This window comes from Talpa europaea (genome assembly GCF_964194135.1).
Source record: "Talpa europaea genome assembly, chromosome: 9".
Lineage (NCBI taxonomy): Eukaryota > Metazoa > Chordata > Mammalia > Eulipotyphla > Talpidae > Talpa > Talpa europaea.
Genome location: NC_140076.1, coordinates 55,865,382 through 55,881,256, shown reverse-complemented (window position 1 = coordinate 55,881,256; position 15,875 = coordinate 55,865,382). Strand labels below are relative to the sequence as shown.

Sequence of the window (15,875 nt, the reverse complement as noted above, 5' to 3'; positions counted from 1 at the left end):
TGGTTTATAAAAGTACACAGGCTCCACTGTCAGGCGGAGATTCAAATTCTAGCTCTGCCATTTACTGGTTGTGTCATCTTGAGTAAGTTACCAAACTTAGATTTTAGTTATCTCAACTGTAAAATAGGAAAATTATACCCATAACTCTCAGAGTTTTTGTAAAGAACAGATAAATAATACATATAAAATGCCAATGGGGTATGTGCTCAATAAATAAAAACAGCTTTATAAATATTATACAAATTTAACTGTTAAGAATCCACAATATGATTCTGTCAAACTTGATCTTAATTCAGTCAAAAAGATTTAACTTTTGAAGACTATTTTGGATGTTTTACAAAGACACGATGATTACTTAGGCTTTAAAATAATCTTTACTTATCATTATCAACAAGTGTTGGTAATTTCCAATGTGTACTCATAGACTTTATATAGGCCCACATCTTACCTGGCAGCTACAAAGGCTCCAATAATCATTGCAAATACAGTCATCTTAATACCCCAAGAAAAAGTTTTCCTATAAAATAAAATAATTTAAAATATAAACATTTGGCTTTAGTTATTTACAAGGACTTACTCTATACCATAGGTCCGAAAATTTGATATTTTCTTTATATATATATAAATTTTTAAAAACTATAAATAAGCATATATTAAATGTTTCTGGGGAAGTAGAAATTAAAGAACACCTTTGATGATGCAAAAACTTAAATTCTTATGTAAATAACCATACTTTTTCTTATCCTCATTTGTTATTATTAGTGAATTTGAATTTTCACAAGTCAGAATTTCTTAAGTAGAAAAAATCATACGTTTGTAGTAAAAGTCGTCAAGATAGGAACACTACTTAAAACATATACCAATGATTTTGACCCGGTTTCACCCAGGGCAGAAGTAGGCATAGCAATTCTTGAAAGCATAGCTCTTCAAGAATGTTCAGATAGTTCTCCAATTCCAATTTACAACTTCTCACTCACTGTCCCCAGAAACTATAAATCCTATAGCTAAAGCAGAAGGTGGCTTAAACATCTCAAAAGATAAGGTCGAAACAAGACAAATTTTAAATTTCACATGTGGTAGGCATATTTTCAAGGTAATTATAACTTGTTAAAGCCAATATATATTAGAAAATTTAGCTCACTTAAGTAAAACTCCTTCAGCAAACATTGTAAACAGGATGGAGAACCTTCTCAGAACTGTAAACATTGGCAAACTGCAAAAAAAAGAAAATGAGGTAAAATGAAGTTAAAAAACAATTTTTTTAAGAAAGATTCTCACCACCACCCCCCCACCTCAAATTCTATTAACTTGTCAGTCTTTTACATTACTTTGTCATTTTGGGGGGTTATTTTACACCTCCATATGTGCACATTGCTTCATTTACCCTTTTACCAAAACTCTAGTGTCAATGTCCTATTCTCTTCCACCGCTTTATGCACTCCTCTCTCCCCCAGTTTTCCTTCAGGTAATCAGTAGAGTTTAAACTAAGATTCGCCAAATTTGTATTTTAAAATAGTGTCAGTCTCTCCCTTACTGTTATGGAAACTCCATGCTGACTGATCTGATTAAATTAAGCTTTTATTTCTCTCTGGAAATAATTCTTATTTGAAAGCCTGAAAGGGCTGCTATTATAAAACTACTAAAAATAGGGCCTCCCCGGTGGCGCAGAGGTTGAGCGCTGGGTTGTGAAGCTGCCCGCAGCCTCTGCAGCCCTGGTTCAATCCCCAGCTGCTCCCCGGCCACCGGAGGAGGGTCCCACATGGCACGCAGACCTCTCCTGCAGCCCGTTGCTCCTCTCAGCAGTGTACTTCAGTCCTTCTGCCTGCTCTGCTCCCCGCTCTGGCTCTGGTGAATTCGCTCACCCTCCCGCGCTTCTGACTGTGCCCAGTGCTTGTATAAGTAAATAAATAAATCTTTAAAAAAAAAAAAAACTACTAGAAATAAGAAATGCCAAAATAACTATAAACTGGTAGAAACCCTAAATTATCAAAAATTAGTAATAATCACTTTTTTAATTTTACCATTTATTATGTAAATACCCTGAAAATTGACTCTTTAATGACCTTTCTCCTTCCTTCAATGGACTGAACTATCTTCTCACTCTTTAACCTCCAAACAATATCTGAAAATCTTACCCCATGAAACCACCCTTTACTGTTATTTTGGGGAAGTAATTTTTCTTCCTCTAAACTGTCAGAGTACTGGCTGCACTGATCAAACATACAACCTCTTGTAATAGTTATTTCGAACTATATCTCATCTCACTTATATACTTTACATAAGTATAAAGAGCCTTATACTTAGGTTGGCAATCAAAGATAGAATGTGAATGAATGGATGGATGACAATGGATGAAAAAGAGCAAACTATACAAGTAGCACTTAGTAGCAGTTCTGCATTTCTTTCCAAATGGCTAATGTGATGGAAAAGGATGCCCCACTAATGATAAATTTGACTTCCATGGAACCCTTCCTGGAGATACCATCTTGCTCATTCTGTCAGGTTTCTAGGTCTAAAAAGGAAATAAAAAATCCTTTGTCTCTGGTCCTCAGAGAGCTCCCCATTCTGTTTTACAAATCATCCAGTATGCCAGAGGTTTAGCTCACTTGGAAGTAATGAAGCTATGAGTTTTTTGTTAAATGGTTTCCCTATGTGTATAGTTTTAGTATTACATACATCCAGTACACACTACACTCTGTAAGTGGAGAAGCCACGAACTGGGAGGTTAGAGCATAATAAAGTTGGGTTGTCATGGAGTAGAGAGCTAATATTTCTTTGTATGCTGCCTTGAAAGTTATACTACCATGGATAAAATGTCAATTATATCTGTATCAGGGTTCCATCTGATGTCATTTTAACCACCTTATATTAAAAAAAAAAAAACAAAAAACCATGAAAGTCTTCATACCCACCCTGTGATTTATTTGTAGAATTTATCTAAAATATGATATTTATAAATAATATTAAAGAACTGATATCCCAGAAGTCTAGCATATATTCATTACCACTAATCTAGAAAACGAATGAAAATCTATCAAAGCATTTTAAAATATTCTAAGATTTGTATCATCAAAGGGAGGAGTGAAAACAAACAAAATACCCTCCTCTTCGAACTTAAAGAGCTTAAGCTTCATTACTACATAATCTCCATTATTTACTAACAGGAGTTTACTGGTTCTTTCATATTTTCTAGAATCAAAAACACCATGTTAAATACTTGCCATTTACATACAATTTTAAGAATACATTATATTAACCTCACTAGTAAAATAAAGTTATCCATACTTCAGTTTCTTTGTGCTGAACAGTCCCGTGATTTGGTTCCCAAAATATAGTAGAGGTAGTGGAAACGTCTAGAAAATTTAAAAAGGGATAACAAAACTCAATAATAAAGACAGCTAAAACAAGGTCCTTTCAAACAGAAACAGTTTTGTTTATATGCTCAAATTCATTCCACTCACAACATAAGATCAGTTCTCATATACAATTTTGGTTCTCAGGAAGCACCCAAACATTATTCCTGGATAAACAGCACTACTTGGGGAAAAAGAGAGAGGGAGAAATGAAGGGGGGAAAGAAACAAAAACATGTATCTGATCAAGCCACAAAGAGAGAACTATCATTTGTTTTAAATGTGATAACAATAATGACTCATGTCAGCAGAAAAAGAAAAGGCAATTTATCCTCATGTAGAGTCAAACAGAAGCAAAAATAGTAAGAAAATAAACCCAAAAAATAATGAATGCAGGATACATGACTAGATTAGATGAATCTGGAAAATGCAAAACTGTTGTACCCCCAACAAGTGTTCATGAATGAAAAGAAAACACAAGATTTCTAGGGTTTTATTCTCTTCATTTCAAAGAGATTGTGGGATTTAAAAAAAAAAAAAAAACACCTATTACATTTATTCTTCACCTTTATACACCTTCTCTGGTTCCAACAGTTTTAAGGTTGCAATTTTTAAATATGCAAGGCACTGATTTTTTTTTTTTAATACACAGTGACTTATTTTCAGAATATAAAGTTTTTCTGTTGTGTTTTTTTACCTTTCGAGGTACATTTCTGTCAAGGTCAGGAAAGTTGACTACTCTGAGCGCTTTTCCCACCCAGAGAACTGCCACTGTGGCCACCATCTGTGAAGAGAGAACACAGATTCACTGTTCTACATATAAAGACACACACAGAAGTTCTAACGACATAAACCACGTAATGCTGAAGATTCCAACTGACCTGGCCAAGTCCAACACATAGTGAGGAGGGAAATCTACAGAAACAGTAAGGAAAAAAAAAAAAAAAAGGTCAGAAAAACCCAGTGGAAGCTCTGAATTAAATGTGCAGATGAGCAACTTAGATGCACTTAGATACAAAAATGCACTTAAATACAAAACACACCACCCGCCGCCCCTTTTCCAAACGAAAACCGGTGAGCAAACTCCCTGCCAGTTGTCAGGTAACACTGCAGATCCTGTAGCCTCCGGCGGCCACTTGTCCCATCTAGTCTAATTCCACAATTTCAGTCGGTTGCCTGCAACCGGTTTTGCACGGAAATGAAGACACGGGTCTCTGCAACGGTTTCACACCTTGCAAACAAAACGCTTCTGCCTCGGGGTCCCAGTGCTGGCATCTGAATCCTGATAAATGGTTGTGAGGATGCACACGACCCCAGAGGCTGTCAGCGAAAGCCTGAACCCCGAGTCCAGGAGCCCGGCCCGGGTGGCAGAGGGGTGCGGGCGGGCACCCCTCCCCCCCCTCCCCCCTGCCTCGCAAGCCAGGGGGCCAAAAAGTCAAGAAGCAACTTCGCTTCCCCGCGGCACCCAAGGGCGCTTTCCCCACGCGGCCCGCGGCGCGCGCCGGGCGCCCAGTCCCAGCCCCGGGCCCGCGCGTCAGCCGCCCGCCCTCCCCAGCGCCCGCCCAACTTTGTTCGGCTTCAACTTTGGCAGCCAAAGTCCGGGGCGCCGGCGCGCCGCCGCCCCCCGCCGCTCCCCGCGGCCGCGGCCGCCCCGGCCCTACCTGTAGTTGGTGAGCACGCTCTTGTTGACCACCACGATCAGGAAGGAGCTCACGCCGTAAAAGCCGGCGGCCAGCAGCTTCAGGAACACGGTCAGCGTTTCGGCCGACGCCATCCCCAGCTCCTCCTCATGTCTGTGTGTGGAGGCTTTCGCGGGGGCTTCTCCTTTAACCCGGGCATGCTGACGTCTATGAACTTCCGCCATGGCTGAGGCGGCGGCGGCGGCCTATGAGGGGAGCGGCGCGGGGCCTACAGCGGCGGCGGCCCCCGGGAGACGCGCGGCGCTGGCGTCGGCAGCTGAGCCGGGTGTGCGCTCGCCGCGCCGCGTCCCGCACCGCCGCCGGCCGTCCCCGCCCAGGGGCCGGGACACCGGGGTTCACACCCCCGGGGACTTTGCTCGGGCACTTTGTAACTCGGCGTCCGAGGGTCAGAGGGGGCCGCCCCGGGCGGGACCTGGGCTCGGGCGAAAAGGGCCTAGGAAAAGGGGAGCGGTGACCGTGATTCTGGGGCGAAAGGGGGAAGGAGTTAGGGGGGAGCCGCGACGGGGGTGGGGGGAGGGGATACCGGAGCGGCGGCACAGCCGCGGAGCGACGCGGCGCAGTGCGCCTGCGCGCCAGCCGGTGCTAGGTCTCCGCGGCTCCGTACCGAGGTAAAGAGACGAGGGTCTCTCTGGTGGCCTGGTGGCGCAGGCGGCTGAGCGCCGCACTGGGAAGCTGGCCGCAGTCTCTGCAGCGCCGGTTCGATCCCGACCGCCGGCGAGAATCCCACATGGCGCGGAAGACCTCTCCTGTCGTGCCAGCTGCTTCCCTCAACAGTGTATTTCAGTAGATCTGCCTGTTATGTTCCCCGCTCTGTCTCTGGTGAATCCCCTCGCCCTCCCAGCATCTGGCCTGTACCCCTGTTCTTGTATAAAAATAAGTAACTCTTAGAGAGAGAGCGAGCGCGGGAGAGGAGCCACCAGAGTGCTGGGAAGTCGCATTCTCCCGATAAATACTGCACCCTGAGTGCAAGTGCGGGCCCACCGCTCCGTGACAGGTGGCTGAGGTGGGTAGTTAATACGGTGCGTGCATCTAGATTCAGTTTGCACACTCTTTTTGGTCTCTTGCAAGGGTCAAAGTCTTTCGAAAGGGTCAGATGTAGGTTAGCGCTAAACACCCAGCAAACATTTCATTCTGTCCCGCCTCTGCCTTTTCAGATTTTTTATGAACCCAGAAAACACCAAATACTTCTTTGCAGTTCAAAGGAGAATTATTCAAGATAAATGCCCACATGTGCAAAAAAAAAAGTGGCAAGATAACCAAATGATTTGGGAATTGTTGCAAGAGCAAGCTGTTGGGATTTGAGTTCCCAATAGTTCTAGGATTCTTCTTAATGCTTCCCCCTCCTGTGTGCTTGGCTCTGAGCCTGAATCTCATCTACGGATGTAAAGCTGACCCAGAGCTAGTTTTCAGTAAATTGTAGCATAATTAGTATTACAAAAACAAATTAGTATCAGCTTAAGCAAAGGGATGACATTTAATTTTAATAACAAGAAAGAAAAAACTGAGTATTTCTTTACTTTTCCCATATTTTTGAACTGGTAAAATACACATAATGTAAAATTTACTATTTAATCTTTTTCATCTAAAAACCATTTTAACCCTGTTAGTGAACAAGTCAATGCCATTAAGTATATTCACATTGTGCAATTCTTGCCACTACCCATCTTTTCATCTGTAGGGTAATAAAAAGGAATCAGGCTTTTCCGCCCTCCGCCATTAGATTAATGATCCCTGTGGCCCTAAGTGCATGCCTGATGGTGGACACCTGGAATAGGATGTGGGCCAGCATAGGTGGGTACACATGGGCTGAGACTGTGCTTTTTAAGGGCTGCATCACTGGAAGCAGAACCAGCAGAACACCAGAAGAGAACAAGCAAGAGAGCTGAACTGAACCAGCAGGAGAGCCCAGAAAGAGTGAAGACTTGCTGGGGGCAGGCCCCCCCACCCCTGCCTGCCGTGTGCCTGGTAAACTCAATGAAAGCCTAAAAAGCCACCGAGGGCTCCAGGATTCCTCCATCTGTCTGCTCAGATCACAGACATCCTGCTCCGTGCCTTCCTGGCACTACATCATCTCAAACTAAAACTGTAACCACTAAACCATAGTACCTACCATCCTTCCCTAATCCCCACCTGCTAGTAACCAGTATTCTACTTTGTTTCTATGAATTTGACTATTCTAGGTATGTTATGTAACTGAAATAATGCAATATTTGTCCTTTTTTTGGTTGGACATTTCACTGAGCATGTTTTCAAAGTTCATCCACAATGTACCATGTCAGAATTTCCTTCCTTTGTAAGGCTGGACAATATTCTATTGTATGTTTTCTTTTGATCTATATCTTTTGAGTTATTCTGGGAACAGCTATGTTCTAATGTTCCTTAGGAAAAACTGGCACAGTTTTCTGAAGTTCTTAACATTGCCTGCAAGGGCTGGGTGATGTGCTCCTGCCCACATAGCCAAAGGCACTCCTCACATTTCCCTCCCTAAACTGCAGCTAAGTCAAATCCAGTTACCTGAAAAACAATGTAGATTCCTGCTTCTGTGTCTACACAGAGGGTTTCAAATTACTTGTTTACATGTGAGTTTGCAACACTAGACAGTGAACTCTTTGAGGACAGGGATAGGCAAGGACACCGAGCCCCTTGCAGAGGTTTTTGCTGAAGCGAATCAATGAATGGTCTAACTTTTAACAATGAGGAAAATGACCGATTTCTTTAACTGCTAGTAGCACAAGAAAAAAAAAGCTATAAAGTTATATTTTGAGAAACACCCTTTCTGAAAAAAGTTATTAAAATAATGTCCTACCTACAAGTATTTACATCCTATCAAAACACTACCACAGCAAAAAAATGGCTGCCGCCAGTTTAGCCAATCTTTGCAGAAGGGTCTTAGCTTCTCTGAAGATTTCTAGGTCGTTAATAAGTCTTCAAGCCCCCGGTGTCACAGGTTGCAGGTTTTCTCTTAGTTTGTTGCCTAAGAATGCAACTGATGTCCCACCTTTTAACCAGTGTAGATTAATTCATACCACATTGTCAAGGAAAGGACTGGAAGAATTTTTTGATGACCCAAAGAACTGGGGGCAAGAAAATGTGAAATCGGAGCTTCATGGACCTGTCAGCAATTAAGGAACAAAAGAAATGAAGATTTACATAAACTTTGGTATCTGCTACTGAAAGAAAGGAACATGCTCCTGACTCTAGAGCAGGAGGCCAAGAGGAAGTTTGCCAATGCCAAGTCCAGAGAGGTTGGAAAAGGTAATAGATTCTATGGCTGCATTAGTAAAGTTGTTCAGGAAAAAGAAGATACTGTAAGACTTCTTCAGACTGGTCAAGAAAAATCTAGACCTGGTGGAAGAATCATATGGCACAAGTTCAAACAGTGGTCTATACCATGTTACCTAAATAAAAGATACAATAGGAAACGATTTTTTGCAATGCCCTGTGTGGACCATTTTGTCAGACTGAAACTTGAGAAATAAATGCGCATCAAAACAAGAAAGAAAAGTTTAGAGAAAAAGAAAGAAAACTTTCTTCAGGAAAAGTTTCCACATCTTTCTCAAGCTCAGAAGACAAGTCTTGCCTAAGCTGTGTGAATTCTTCATTGACCATTTTTGGTTTTCGTTTTGATATCAGATTATTTACAAAAGTAAATATATGTGAAATGGTTTATCAAGAAAAAAAAACTACCACAAATCATTCTTCAGAGAAAGCAACTATTAAGTCTGTAGGCTAAGCTTAGAGTCATTTTCTGTGTACATGCAAATATATCCGTATAATCAGATATATATGTGTGCACACATGCATACATATATTTTATACATATCTTAACTGGTATAGAACCAGGTAAGAATACTGATCCTCAAGTCAGACACTGCCTCTGACACTAGTTTTGTGACGTTGGGCAAGTCACTTGATGCTACTGTGCTTCAGTTTCCTCATCTATAAAATGGGGATAACAGTAGGGTTATCACAGGGTTATGTTGAGAATTAAATGAGCCAATAAAGGTAAAATGCTTAGAACATAGTCCATACTTTACAAGTACTTATAACAATCATTATTATTATTCTCTTTTAACTGAGTATTCCTTGAAAGGCCTTTCTGCAGCAGTATACTTTAATGGCTGCAGAGACTCCATTAACTAGATGCAGCAGAACTCATATAATCCTTTCCTGCAGACATTTGTTGCCAGTTTTCAGTTGATGAACAGTGTAGCTTTGATTATTCTAGCCTAGCCAACTTTGTACAGGTGTAAGTTTCTAGAGGTGGAATTGCTTAATTAAAGGCCATATTTTTTATAATAAATTTTATTTTTATATTCCCCATACAATTGCAACCCCCCCATTCTGACCCCAATCCCTCCCCTCCCGCCCCCCACCCCCCCAAAAAGTGTCTGTGGTTCATAGTTTTTTGTTGATTTTGATTTTCACTTTCTTATAGTTATTCATTTTCCTGGTCCCTTATTTAAGTTTTCTAGATTCCTGCTATGAGTGAGACCATCCGGTATTTTTCTTTTTCTTTTTGGCTTATTTCACTGAGCATGATCCCTTCCAGCGCCATCCATGTTGCTGCAAATTGCATGTGTTTATCTTTTTTGAATGCTGAGTAATATTCCATGGTATATATGTACCACATCTTCTTGATCCAGTCATCTATTTTTGGGCATTTTGGCTGTTTCCAAAGCTTAGCTATTGTAAATAGTGCTGCTATAAACATAGGGGTGCAGATGTTCTTTGGAATTGATGTTTCTGTGTCCTTTGGGTAAATACCTAGGAGTGGAATTGCTGAATCATATGGAAGCTCTATGTTTAGTAGGTCCAGAAATCTCCACACAGCTCTCCATAGTGGTTGGACCAGTTTGCACTCCCACCAACAGTGCAGGAGAGTTCCTTTTTCTCCACAACCTCGCCAACATTTGTTGTTGCTAGTTTTTTTTAATATGTGCCATTCTCACTGGTGTAAGATGGTATCTCATGGTAGTTTTGATTTGCATTTCCCTGATTACAAGTGATGTTGAACATTTTTTCATATGCCTGTTGGCCATTTGCATTTCCTCTTCAGAGAAGTTTCTTTTTAGCTCTTCTGCCCATTTTTTGACTGGATTATTTTCTTTGTTGTTGTTGAGTCTCATCAGCTCTTTGCATGTTTTTGTGATCAGTCCTTTATCATTAGTTTGGGTGCAAAAATGTTCTCCCAGTCAGTGGGGTTTCTCTTTGTTTTGTTATTGTCTCTTTTGCTGTGCAGAAGCTCTTTAATTTGATGTAGTCCCAGCTGTTTATCTTTGCCTTCACTATCACTGCTTTGGGTCATGTATATGTAAAGATGTCTTTGATGTGCAAATCACGTAGTGTTTCGCCTATATTTCCTTCTATATATTTTATGGTTTCAGGTCTTATGTCTAGTTCTTTAATCCATTTTGAGTTGATTTTTGTGTAGAGTGTGAGGTAGTGGTCAAGCTTCATTCTTTTGCATGTATCAACCCAGTTTTCCCAGCACCATTTATTGAACAAACTTTCTTTGCTCCAATGCATAGTCTTTGCTCCTTTGTCAAAGATTAGTTGACCATAAATCTGTGGGTTTATTTCTGGATTTTCTATTTGATTCCATTGGTCTGTATGTCTGTTCTTGTTCCAATACCATGCATTTTTGATGATTATGGCTTTGTAGTATAGTTTGAAGTCTGGGAGTGTGATGCCTCCATTCCCTTCTTTCTTTTTCAGGAGAGCTTTGGCAATTCGGGGTTTTTTGTGGTTCCATATGAATTTCATCAATAATTGTTCTATTTCTTTGAAGAATGACATTGAAATTTTGATTGGAATAGCATTGAATCTGTATATTGCTTTTGGTAGGATGGCCATTTTAATAATGTTTATTCTTCCAATCCATGAGCAGGGGATGTCTTTCCATTTCTTTGTGTCTTCTTCTATTTCTATTAACAGTGTTTTATAGTTTTCTTTGTATAGGTCTAAAGGCCATATTTTAAATCAACTGAATTAACAAGTTGATCTTCAGACATTGTACCAGTTTTATATTCTCAATAACACTATATAAAAATCAAACTCTCTGGGCCTCCCCGGTGGTGCAGTGGTTGAACTCTGGGTTGTGAAGCTGCCCGCAGCCTCTGCAGTGCCGGTTCGATCCCCGGCTGTTCCCCGGCCACCGGAGGAGGGTCCCATATGGCGCGGAGATCTCTCCTGCTCCTGCCGCCCACTGCTCCCCTCAGCAGTGTACCTCGGTCCTTCTGCCTGCTCTGCTCCCCGCTGTGGTGAATTCTCTCACCCTCCCACGCTTCTGACTGTACCTAGTGCTTGTATAAATAAATAAATCTTTAAAAAAATACATTAAAAAAAATCAAACCCTCTTTTATAAAGTTAGATAGCAACAATGGGGACCATTGAAAAAGGCCAGATAACAGTTCAATCTTTAACCTGTAAATTTACAGGTTATGTGAGATACAAATGTTTGCAGTAAATTAATTGCAATTATACAAAATGAAAAGAAAATAAATCCAAAAGTACTGATGTAAATAACTTTTATTTTCTACATATCAGGGTTACTTGTTAAATAACATGATTGTTACTTATTAACACATATTTGGGCAAGAACTGTATTGAATTTTTCTCAACACCAATAATGATTTGTGGACATTCTGTAAAATTTGGTGAAGTCTAATGCAGTCAATTCCCTAATGAGAATTAAGTAGGTACCCATAAAGATAAGCTAGGAGTCTACATCCTAGCACTTTGTATTATAGATATGTAGACTTTTAGATATTTCAGGTGTTTAGATCTGTTTCATACCTCAGGAATATAATCACAGAATTAGACACGGGGCATTTATATATTATTTGACAAAATTGCATAAAGATGAAAGCATGTCTAAAAATGTTCAAGATTGGAAAGACTGCATTTAAATATTCTCATCAATATGCATGTCTATATGTTAAAGTTTCACATTGTAAATTGATACATTATAATTTTTGGTAGGCAGACTCACCAACAGTAAAATCTCTGTAATGAAATTATGTTTTTTCTACCAAAACATTTCTTTAACCATTCTGTTTTCCATGGGGAAAATTGATTCTGTACACTCTTGGTTAACGTGATATTTCTTTTCCCTACATTTCTCCCTTCTCCCTGACTCACTGCCCTTTTTATAGTGGAACTTACATGTAAGTAAGCCTTTTGGGTGTTCACCTCCATTCACCAATTTCCTGTTTCACTGCGGGCCTATATCAGATCCAGTGACCTCCTGCTGTGTTGCAGCACTGATACCTTTACTGCCAGTGAACTAAGTTCATATGTTTCCTTTTTGAACAATGCTTTTAAAATTCTGAGAAATTGTATTCAAACAGCATCAAAGTGCCTCATACTTCTCCATATTGGGCTAAACAAAATGAACTTATTGACCACTGACGGTGAACCTGACAATGTGCTACTACTGCAATCATTACCTCCTTGATCTCTGAAGCAGGTATGGTGAAACAACTTATAAACAGTAAATCAAGAACCAAGAGGTTATTAAGGCCTGCCTTGAGTCTTACAGCTCTATTTGGCCACAAGTCTTTTTCAGCAGCTAGCCTGTGCTCCTCCACTAGATAATCTGCCTTATTGGGTGTAAAGGCAGGAATGAACACAGTGCAGGTTTTCTGATCCAGCAGACCAGGTAAAGGAGGAGTCAGAGTCCTCAGTGGTTTTTTGCAGGTCTTTTATTGGGATTTACCTGGGACACGGCAGGCTGGGGTCCTAGGGGGCCAGGAGGCTGGCAGTTCTCCCAGCCCCCAGCAAATCCACACTCTCTCTGGGCTCTCTGGCGTTCTCTGTTTCTGCTTCTTTGCTTCTCTCTCGGCTTCTGGCTTCTCTTTGGCTTCTGCTGCTGCTGGCGTCCCAGTGACGCCGCCCTTAAAAAGCACAGTCTTAGCCCAGGTGAATCCCATCTACATCTGCCCACACCTTATTCCAGGTGCCCGCCATCAGGCATGCATGCAGGACCGCAAGGATCTATCATCTATCCTGATGGCGGGAGGGCAGAAAAGCCTGACATTTTTCCTTACCCTACATTGGGAATAAGTGAACATAATTGCTTTTATAAGAAGCATTGTTGATGCCATTATTTTCATCGGTTACCAAGTTCCGCATTTATCAACATTGTGAAAAAAGAATAACCATAATAAAATAATGGCAATCAATTGAGGTCAAAATCAATCATAACCCATTCATAAAGACCACATCAGTCATCAAATTAGGCATCGAAATTCAATACGATGTTCGCAACTCTATGTTTACAACTGAACTTTATACAAATCTGCGCTAAATCAACTACTTTGAATTTCCTATCTCAGTGAGTGTCCTCATTACCAGTCTATTCACCATGGCTGTGGCTTCCCTAGAACTGTCTCTCCAATCATTCTTTAGTCCCCAGCAGGAGGCGAACCTGGCATTTTCACTCTGCTCTCATCTTGCTGACTCCCTGAGAGAGTAGCTTTGACGTAACCCTGAGTCAAGATTGTGATGATATAAACTGATACAGAGAAAAAAAAAAAAACATTTGTCATATTAATAGCTGCATAGGAGTTATCAGGAACTGTGGTATTGATCTGCTCCCAGTAAAAATACTATATCTGGATCATTAACTGCAACTGCACTCATCTACTAAGTTTATAATCATTCTCAGTTATTTATCACAATCTGCTTTTTGCTTTGGAAAACCAGCTTGCCTGTGTCTATGGAGGTATCATTCTTTTCCTTAATGAACTTAAAAGAAAAGAAGAATCTTAAAGGTCTCAATGTGAAAAGGTAAGCTAAAACCTCTGGTGGGGGATGAGGAGTTGAAATATTCAACTTTTTCCCTGTTATGTGGATAGTAAATCTGTGAAACTGGATAGGTTGAAAGTCTCACCAAAACAACCATGAGTTATTAGTAGAATTAGTTTAGTAATCTGACCTTGTATCTCCATCTAATTTTTTTTTTTTTTACTATACCAAGCTGTTTCTCTTAGATCCAAGGAAACAGGTAAACCTACTTCGAATTCACCACAGCCTGGAGAAATTAGAGATGACCTGTATGGGAACTAGAAGTTTTAAGTAAATGTGATCACACAAGGAAACAAGCTCTTATTACAGCTGAGACTGGTTTGCTTTCCTCCTCTTCTTGGAACTGGTGGGCAGGGTGAAGTCATGAGTTTGAGCAGAATAGGAGAGTTTGGAACAACCGCCATGGAATGTGGGAAAGGAAATCAACTGGAGTTGAGTAAGAAAATTGATGAGAGAATGAGGCTCAAGTTAAAAAGGATGACTGGGAGCCTACTGAACATAGCAGATGACTTTTCTCAGCAATGTTGGCAACAATAGAGAGTTATCTGGTCCAAAATAATACTGCTGGGTCCAAAATAATACTATCTGGTTGTAGGGTAAGGAAAAATATCAGGCTTTTCTGCCCTCCCGCCATTAGAATAGATGAGGGAACCCTGTGGTCCTGAATGCATGCCTGATGGCGGGCACCTGAAGTGGGTACACCTGGGCTGAGAGACTGTGTTTATAAGGGCGGCATCACGGGGATGCCAGCAGAAGTCAAGAATGAGCAGAAGCCAAGAGAAAAAGCAGAGAAGCAGCGAGAATGCCAGAGAGCCCAGCGTAGGGTAAGGAAAAAATGTCAGGCTTTTCTGCCCTCCCGCCATCAGGAGAGATGATGGATCCTTGCAGTCCTGAATGCATGCCTGATGGCGGGCACCTGGAGTAGGGTGCGGGCAGATGTAGATGGGATTCACCTGGGCTAAGACTGGGCTTTTAAGGGCGGCGTCACGGGGACGCCAGCAGAAGCGGAGAGAGAAGCAGAGAAGGCCAGAGAGCCCAGATAGAGTGAAGACTTACTGGGGGCTGGGGAGCCTGCCAGCCTCCCAGCCCCTCAGTACCCCTGCCTGCTGTGTGCCTGGTAAACCCTGATAAAAGCCTGCAAAAAGCCACTGAGGGCTCTGACTCCTCCTTTACCCGGTATGCTGGATCATAGAAAACCTGCACTGTGTCCATTCCTAAGCTTACAATTGGTGAAAGTCAGCAAGATGACCCATGCAGACGGGTATGGAGCCCTCCGAAGACCTGGAGGGACTGAGAAGTGGTGGACTGTGTGCCTGTGACAACGCTGGAGGTGGCATGGTGGCACAGGAGATGGACAGGGTCTGGGAGCTACAGGACGAAACCTCGCATGAAGGAGACGGCCCGAGAGGACCAGCCAAAGACCTCTGAGGCAGCAGAATCACCAGGGAAAGAAAGGATCATGATTCAGAGCTCGCCAGTGCTGATGCAGGGAGAGGCCTGATGGACTTAGACTAATGGATTTGGACTGACAATCCCACCAGAAGGTGGAGGACCTTGCAGGTTGATATGTTTTGGGACCCTGCGGGTGGAACAGTTTCATTTGTAAACCCCAGGAGATGGGAATCTGGGGGTGGCCAGTGGGCCTTGGTGGCCAAAACCAGCCTGTGTATGGTCAGCAGCTAGGTGGAGGAGAAAAGCCAACTGAGAAGGCAAAAGCTGGTACTGACGTTAAGTTTGGGAAGCCCTGAATGGCTGCTAAGCACTAAGTAAGCTGAGGAAGGCCAGTGAGTCTCGTAAAATCACCTATGGGTGATGCCCTGCTCGTTCTTGAGTGAGGGTGAGGAGCTGAGGAACCTGTCTTTGGGGGACGGGTGGGGAACGTGGCTTGGGTGGAGACCAAGCCGAAGAGGGGACCCAAGAGAGGCTGCAGGTAGAGTTTGGATCCCTGACCCATGTGCTTGTGCAGTGGGTTGGCCTGAGTGCAGGGGTCTGCAAGTCGCATTGGTAGCTAT

The 15,875-nt window shown here is 42.0% G+C and overlaps 1 protein-coding gene and 1 pseudogene across 3 annotated transcripts in view; one reads left to right on the top strand and one right to left on the bottom strand.

The window, feature by feature from the left end:
* The window catches only part of SLC35D1 (solute carrier family 35 member D1), a gene marked incomplete at both ends in the record, with an annotated part of 28,293 nt that extends 23,077 nt beyond the window's left edge, over window positions 1–5,216 (bottom strand). For both annotated transcript variants that reach the window (XM_084242775.1, XM_084242776.1), the window contains 6 exons: window positions 449–517; window positions 1,142–1,213; window positions 3,286–3,353; window positions 4,050–4,136; window positions 4,234–4,267; window positions 5,014–5,216. In XM_084242775.1, the coding sequence (XP_084098901.1) occupies window positions 449–517; window positions 1,142–1,213; window positions 3,286–3,353; window positions 4,050–4,136; window positions 4,234–4,267; window positions 5,014–5,216 (533 nt within the window). The remainder of the gene's footprint in view (window positions 1–448; window positions 518–1,141; window positions 1,214–3,285; window positions 3,354–4,049; window positions 4,137–4,233; window positions 4,268–5,013) is intronic.
* A 2,686-nt stretch (window positions 5,217–7,902) lies between these two features.
* Window positions 7,903–8,636, top strand: LOC311176502 (large ribosomal subunit protein uL29m-like; annotated as a pseudogene). Its single transcript has one exon. The product of its transcript is annotated as a large ribosomal subunit protein uL29m-like (transcript).
* The last annotated feature ends 7,239 nt before the right edge of the window (window positions 8,637–15,875 follow it).